The sequence below is a fragment of the Accipiter gentilis genome, chromosome Z, assembly GCF_929443795.1.
Source record: "Accipiter gentilis chromosome Z, bAccGen1.1, whole genome shotgun sequence".
Lineage (NCBI taxonomy): Eukaryota > Metazoa > Chordata > Aves > Accipitriformes > Accipitridae > Astur > Astur gentilis.
Window position 1 is genome coordinate 36328095 of NC_064919.1, and position 8257 is coordinate 36336351.

The 8257-nt window shown below is 56.2% G+C and overlaps 1 protein-coding gene across 1 annotated transcript; it reads right to left on the minus strand.

Moving 5' to 3' along the window:
* Positions 1-1467: 1467 nt before the first annotated feature.
* On the minus strand, positions 1468-5673 carry KLF4 (KLF transcription factor 4). The gene is given in 6 exon segments (XM_049796161.1): positions 1468-2592; positions 4162-4326; positions 4417-5326; positions 5464-5586; positions 5589-5633; positions 5635-5673. Coding segments are annotated over 6 exon segments (1458 nt in total). The 3' UTR covers positions 1468-2416.
* Positions 5674-8257: the final 2584 nt, after the last annotated feature.

Sequence of the window (8257 nt, forward strand, 5' to 3'; positions counted from 1 at the left end):
GTCAGGCACACAGTATGCCTCAGCTGCAACATTTACCTTGATCTCACATCCAGAATCCACAGGCAGAGCAACAGAGGAGGTAAAAAAATTACTGGTTTAATTGTAAAAAGTTTTCACATGAAAAAAGCTTCAGATAAAAGATGACTCATAACTTTAATTTAGCTTTAAATACTTGCTATTTGCAAACCAAACAAGACATTCCCCACTCCCCATGTTACCTATAAACCAAACCAACAAAGATAGCTTTCAGTTGAACAAAGCATGCCTAGGAGATAAGGGGTGAGAAATATTTTCTGCATCATTATGTGACCCACACGCACTTAGAAAGAAATGGCATCAGTCACCACACAAAGAACACATCAAAATGTGAAATTTAATAGCATTCCTAAGACACATTTGGGAACAAAAAGTTGATATTGCCACTCTTGTTTTAACTACTGCAAAAATATGAATGGCTCTTGCCTGTAATTTGTTTTCCGTGCTCAGCTTTATTGAAGGTTATATACACCCAAATTGCCAGCTGACTGACATTTTAAACCAGTGGAAGAGAAATAATTTCTTTCTTCTCCTTACAAAGAGTAGTGAGAAAAACAGGTCCTATTCAGCAAGCATTCATGTTGAAATCATCTTATTGCTACACACTTATAAAGAAACTAGAGCAATGAGGTCCCCAAGGACAACTACAACAAAAATGGTAATGACTTGAGGCATACAGCGGGCTCACTACACTGAACTGCAGCAGAGCGAGTGCAACTGAAGGTACACTGGGAACCTTACAGCAAAACACCTTGAGTGTACAGCTATATGGTTTGTAGACTCGTCAGCCTTCCCAAGTTATGTATGCATGCCAGGATCCCTACAGGAATTTTGGCTCTTCAGATACTGCCGAATTACTGAATTCCCAGGACAGAGCAGGCTTGAAAAGAAACTCCATGTAGTTTACTGTTAAAAGGCATTTTATGCATGCACTCTTTATTCTGTGAGTCAAGTTTATTCTTTGCAACATTATTCAGTTGATTTTCTTTCATTCACGTGAAAGGAATTACGTTACACCAGCTTATCTGAGAAGCCCAAGAAAATGAAGCCAGAAATCTTTCATGCTGAAAAGACCACTACAAAAAAAAAATATCTCTAGAATTTGTTATCTTTGAGTATGCAAAGCCTAATGTCCCCAACAGATGTATTTCCTCAAACAAGTAACTCAAACTGAGTTACCTTAACAGTGATAAATCACAGTTTCATCACGCAGGTGACAGCAACTCCGATATTCAGAGCAAAAATTTTCAGTACACCTTTTTCCTTAAAGAGATGCGTTACGTCAGCACTGCACTTATACAATCCGATCTTTCAGAGTCTTCAGACTATAGGCCTTTGCCACCATCCTCCCCTGCCTTGGGAAACTTGAACACTAACAAATACTTAAACTTTCTTTGGACATATCCACACAGAAGAAAATCAGAGCAGCCATTCAGATAAAATATTATAGGTTTATTTAAAACTTATTTTCCACTTGAATATGCAAAATACAAATTCCAACAAAATGTTCATTTTTACTTCGTAGTTTACAAATATACAAAATAGAAGTTTGCTTAAATTTATATTACATATTTATTATGTAAAGAACTATATAGAAAACATTTGTTCTGCTTAAGGCATATTTGGGAATAAACCATTGTACAAACTATTGCACATCGAAACCACAGTGCATTACAGACTGTCTGCATAAAGTTATTTTCTTAAAAAAGATAAACCAGGTTTATTTACCTGATTTAGGTCATTATAAGTGATCGGAAGACAAAAATATTTCCTTGTCAGATATGCAGCAGTTTGAGAACTTTGGCTTCCTGCTTTTGGTACCTCTAGAACTAACAGTCACTAAGCACCATGAAATAGGCTTTTAAAATAGAATTCTGTACCTGAATTTTTCCTCCTCTTTTAACATCGTAATGGCTTTCAGAAGGAAAAAAAAGGAAAGAACAAGATGACATTTACATCTAATATTGCATTGAAAGAAAATTAAGGGAATGCCATTTCCCTGTGTAATATCCCCACCCTCCGAACTACACACAGTCTGTTTAACCCTGATAACCGTGACTTCCAGTCACTCCTTGGCATTTCGTAGTCCGGAAATAATTCAAGTTGGATTTACAAATGGAATGATAGAAGAAGATCCAGTCATTGACCCCAATGTTTTTGGTTCTCTTTTAAATGTGTGTGTGTATATATATATATATATATATATATATAAAAAGTTGCAATGTCTGTATGCAATTATCCCTCTTTTCCACTCTTTGGTAGACTTCACCTTGATCATCTGTAGTGCTTAAACTATGTTCTCCCCATCTTGCAGAAGACAGTCCTTGTGCTGTAAATACTGAATCTCTATGGCAGTTGGGGAAAGCTCCACTGCTTCCAACTAAAAGTGCCTCTTCATGTGTAAGGCAAGGTGGTCCGACCTGGAAAATGCTCTGTCACACCGCTGGCACTGGAAAGGGCGGTGGCCTGTGTGTTTTCTGTAGTGACGAGTAAGTTCATCAGATCGGGCAAACTTCCATCCGCAGCCTTCCCAGTCACAGTGATAAGGTTTCTCACCTTTAAAAAAACCAACCAAACAAAAACCACAACAAATGAAAACAAAACAGGTCAGTTAGGATTTTTTTTGTGCTTACCACTTCTAACACCTTTCTTTCAAGAAACACTAACACACATTGTCCCAGGTAAGAAAAAGGGAGATGTCATAGAAAATACAACAAACTTCTTGAAGCGGTTGCAAGCAAACTAAATAAACTAACAGAGTAAGACTGTCTTTTCAAGATGTACAGGTACTATAAAATGCTGGCGTTGCTGGAATCTTCATTAAAATGCTCATTTCCACTGTTTGCCTTGCACACGCGTCTTCAGAGCACACAGGTTCAGATAATAGAGTGTATTTTTGCCAGCTAATGTTATACGATCAATTAGCAACCAGAAATAGCTCGGCAGACAATGTATTTAGATAAATGTAGGTCTCAAGAATTAAAAGACAGCTAGCTGGAAACTGTTTTCATTAGCTCAGCCTGATTAAGAACTCAATCTTACTGTCTTCACTATAACAAAACCACTGCTGACAGCAAGACAAGTTTCCCTGACAATTACAAACTCCCTGTCCTACACATACTGGAGACGGTGCTGACCAGCTCGGGGCAAACGGGAAGCACTAGTCACTTGACCGATTCCCCCCCCCCCCCGCCCCCCACCCCACCACTGCCATTAGCTGAAGATGTAGCCTAAGTACTGCACTACCAGTAGTTTCTCTCCTTCCCATCTCCTCTCCAGGAGAAAGTTTTGAATCAAGTTCACAATCCAGGGATTTAAATTATGCAAATTCCCAGGTTATTTAATCACTGTTACAGAATGCCTACACTGACGAAACCACGCATGATGTACCTGCTTTCACAAGCTCAGTTACTGCAACACCACATTCAGCTGCAAGGTTGAAGTTTGAACTCAGGCTCAGATACACACTTTGGCAGATTTTATCCGAATTCTAGCATTAGCCAATCAACCGTTAAATTCTGCCTCTTTGGTGCTAGTGCAAGGGAAGATGTGCTCCCACGCATAGGTGAGGCACCCCGTCAGTGCTGCCAACAGAGCTGAAAGCCCTACTTGCAAGAGGCCCATCACAGCTTCCTCAGAAAGGGAACAGCGGCTTGCAGAGGTGCACAATCTCTTGCACTACAGCAAGCCAAGAGGGGTGCGTGTGCGAGGTGTTTAACCACAAGCGAAGCAAGCAGTGTCTTAGAGAGAGGTCTGCTCCCTTCTCAGAAGTGGGCCAACACCATCTAGAGCAACAAATCCCAGCTGACTTCCAACTACCTGCTAATTAGCTAGCCACATAGCAAGAGAGGAGCAACAAACTTTGCCTTGGCAAGAAACCCACCCGCTCCCACATCTGAGTCATTCCGAACCATTAAGCAAAATGCCGAGCCAGTAAGCAAAGACTGCACAGGACTTCACGTAGCCAAGGGGGGGAAGAAAAAAAAGCTCAGAAACCCAGCAGAGAAGGGTTATGACTTGCTACTTTTAGCCGCTCTCCTGTGCTCCCCCCTTTTCAGGGTCTGAGGGTCTCACCCCAGGCCCTTCAGGCCAGGGCATCCCGCTGACCCTGGCACCGGGACTAACCTGTGTGGGTTCTCAGGTGCGCCTTGAGATGAGAGCTCTTGGTGTAGGTTTTGCCGCAGCCCGCATAATCGCAGGTGTGTGTGGCCGTCCTTTTCCTAGGCCATGACCGGCGTCCCCTCTTGGGCTTGGTCTCCTCAGGCAGGCAGCTCCCTGGCGGCATCAGCTCTAGAGTCAGACAGGGAGGAGTGAGCACCGCTGCAGCCAGCACCAAAGCGGGCACCCCATCGTGCCCACCGCTGAAGCACGGAGACTCACCTTGGTACTGGAGCGTGCCGGGCGGCAGCTGCTCGGGCAAGAAGGTGGGGTAACCGGGGGCCGGGGGGTACCCCGGGGGCAGCGGCAGCGGTGGGTGGCTCAGCCCGGGGGCAGTGGGGAGACAGTCTCTGCCACTCAGCATCTCCTCAGGCCCCAGCGAGGGCGTAGTCCGGGCGGGCAGCGGGCGGCCCAGGGAGAAGTCATGCTGGGGGGCTCCTCGGGGGCCACTGCTGTGCGGTGGCGGCGGTGGGGCCAGGGTGCACGGCGGGGTGGCCTCCTGCTTGATTTTGGGGCACATCCGCGGCAGGGAGCTGTAGGGGGCCCCGGGGCCCTCGGCGCCGGGTGGCGGAGCAGCAGCTGGGGGGCCACTCTTGGGGCTGAGCCCCGGGTGGCTGTACTCGCCCACCGCCTTCACCACGAACTTGCCCTGCAGGCTGCCCAGGGGCGGCAGCGCCGCCGGCGCCGGCAGGTACACCGGGTCCAGGTCGGGCCGCATGAGCTCAGCCACGAAGCCTCCCGAGGGGGACACGTCGGTGATGTCGGCCAAGTTGAAGGGGGCGGCAGGGCCGCCAGCGGGGGGCCCGTCGCGGCTGCCGCCGCCGCCACCGTAGAGGAGGCCGGCGGGCTCGGGCCGGGGCAGCGGGTAGGCGAAGGGCCCGGCGGGGCAGGGGCTGGCGGTGGGCGCCGGGGCGGCGGCGGGGGCCACCACCACGGCGGCGGCGGGCTCCTGGTGCATGAGGGAGTTGGAGAGGATGAAGTCGAAGTCCAGCAGCTCGTTGAACTCCTCAGCGTCGCGGCGGGGCCCCAGGGCGGCGGCGGCCTCCAGCTCCGACGGCGGCGACGCCTCCACGGGCCGCGCCGCCAGCGCCGGCGGCGGCCGCTTCAGCTGCGACAGCTCCTCCCGCCACCGCTGCGGGGAGACGGGCAACGGCTCAGCCGCCGGCCCGCCGCCGCGCCGCGCCCGCCCCGGCCGGCCCCCGCCGCCGCCGCCTCCCCCGCCCCGGCCCCGGCCCGGCCGGCCCGCGCCGCCGCGACGCCGATACTCACGTTGCCGGGGCCCGCGGGCCGCGCCGCTTTCTCGCGGCCCGCGGCGCCCGCCGCGAAGGTGGCGATGGAAGGGAGGAGCGTGCCGCTGAGCGCCATCTCGCACTCGCCGGGGGGCTGCCTGCGGGTGGGGAGAGCACAGCGGCGTCAGGCGGCGGCGGCGGCGGGGGAGTTTCGGGCCGGGCCGGGGGCCGCGCCCGGCACCCACCGCATCCGCGCCGGGTCGTCACGCCGAGCTGCTGCAGCCGCCGTCGTCGTCCCGAGCGCCGCCGCGGAAGAGAGGGACCGGGGGGTGGCACGGACGCGCCGCCCAGCCGCGGAGAGCCGTCCCGGCGCCGCCGGGGTGGTGCCGCGGGAGCGCCCTTCCTCGGTGCTCCGCCGGCGATGAAGGTGAGCGCGGCGCGGGGCGCTAGCGGCGCCGCGGGGAGGCGGCCGCCGCCCGGCGACGCGGCTCCGGCACTGGCAGGGCGGCGGCGGCGCGAGGTGCTTCCCGGGGAGCCGCGGCCATGGGGGGGCCGGGCGGGACGGACGGGGCGCGGTGGTGCCAGTGGGGAGGCGGGGTGTGTGTGTGTGTGTGTGTGTGTGTGTGTGTGTGTGCGGGGGGGGGGGGGGGGGGAGGGCCGGGCCGGGCCGGGCCGCCCCGCACTCCGCTGCTCCCGCAGCCGCCGCGCCCCGCTCGGCACTGCGCGCCGCCCGCCGCCGCCGCCCTTCTTATTACCTCACCTCGCGCCCGCCCCGCCCACCGTCGCCGGGACGACGGCGAAAACAAACTGACACGTGGGGAGAGGGGGCGTTACGCGCGGGAGAGGCGGTAGCGGCGGGCGGGAGGGGGGGGGGCCGGTAAAGAGGGAGAGGGGGCTCCCGCCCCGCCCCGCCCTGTCCGCCTGCCTCTTGCTGCCGCGCGTGACGCAGGCGGGGCGCTGCCGCCAGCTCGCGGGGCGGAGGGGTTGGGGGGGGCGAGAGTGGGGGGAGTAAGGTCGGGGATGCCCGCGCGCCGCGGGGTCTCGCGCGCCCTCGGCGGTGGCGGAGCGGGGGGGGGGGGGGGGGGGGGGGGCAGGGCAGGGCGCGGCAGCGGGCACCGCTCGGCGTGTCCCGCGTGCCTGGGAACCACCGTCTCGTGCGGCGCCGGAGCGCAGGTGGGGCTCGAGAGCGGCGCTGCTCCCGGCCCGCCGCGGCGCGCGCCGGCGGGGGTTGGGGGGGGGGGAGCAGAAAGGGAAGCAAAAAGGAAATGAAACGAAACCAAACGGCCCGGCTGCGCCTTTTCCTTTCTTATCTTTTCTCTCTCTCCTCCCGCCTCTCCTGTTTTCTGCTTCACGTTGGTGTTTGGGTTTGGGTCGTGTCGTGTGTGTCCGTCGTCGTCGTCGTCCCCCCCCCCCGCCCCCCCTTTTTTTACCTGAACCGCGCCCCGCCGGCGGGACCCAGCCCACGCCCCGGTCTGTGCCGCTCACGGACTGTTGCGGGCTACGGGGCTCTTCCGCCGCAGGCGGGAGCGGGGCGAGCGGCTGCAGCCGGCGGCGGGGACTGGCAGGCGGCGGCGGCGCTCCCCCGCGGCGGGGGCCGGCGGCCGTGCGGGGACGGAGGCGGTCGGGGACGGGGCTGCCGCCGAGTGCCGGCTGGGCCGACCCCCCCCCCCCCCCCCGCCCCCGCCCGCCGCGGGACGGGGCGGATGGCGGGGAGGGTTGCGCAGCACTGCGGTCGTTTTTTTTCCGGAGGGGGAACGGGGGGGGAGGGAAGGAGAAATGAAAGAATATTTAAAAAGCAAACCCGAAACGCAGCAAAACCCCACAGAAAGCTCAAAGAAAGGACCGGGCTCGGCGACGGGAGCGGCGGCCCGGCTCCTGCAGAGGGCAATGGCGAGCCGGCGCCGCGGCCCCGGCCGCCGGGAGGCCCCGCGGGCTGCAGCACCGGCCCCCGCGGCCGCGCCCGCCGGCGGTGACACCCCCCGCCCCCCTCCCCCCCCCCCCCCCCCGGGCCCCGCCGGCCCCGCCGGCTGCCTCGTGGCGCTGCCGGCCGCTCTCCAGAACGGGGCGGGCGGGGGGGTGCGTGTGAAGTCCCTGCCCTGCGCAATTTGCAAACATGAGCCCGAGTAAGTTGGGATGACTAAATTAAACCCTAAAATAATAATAATAAAGTGCCCGGCTTTATTTTAGCAAACTGGTTTTGCCAGTTTTGAGTTACGAATGTTAATTATTAATAACTTTGGCACTAGGAAATGCTTTTGGGGTTTTTTTCCTGCACAAAGTCCATGCCTCGGCAGAAGATGTGCCAGGAACCGCCGGTACCGAAGGGATCAGCGCGCAGAGACAAAGGCCGGTGGAACACCAGGAGGACGCCTGATGAGGCAAAGGCCCGAAGACGTCTTGTGAAGGGAGAGGGGGCACCTTCCCAGCGCAGGGGTGCAGGGCTGGTGGACCGCGGCGTGACGGCCGCGCTGCTGGCATCGCCATGCCAGTTCCTGGCTGTGATTGCGACCCAGGCCTTACCCTCTCAGTCTCTCTGACAGCCACTGCAGGAACTGGGATCCAAACCCAACAGCAACCGTTTTAGGTCTAAACCTCCCTTCTTGCTTAGCTTCGGGAGAAGGTCCCTGATGTGGAAACTTGCCGGTCTCAGGACAGTTTTTCCCCATCGGTTGTTATTCTTTTGTTTCCTGTTGGTGTAAATGTTGATTTATAGATCTCCTAAGCAACGCAGTGTTTTCCAGGTCCAAATTTCAAGCTCAGAACCGCTCGAGGCCACCAGCAAAATTAAAAATACATCCCTTATTAGCAATAGGAGAACAAGGAAGCTTCAAAAG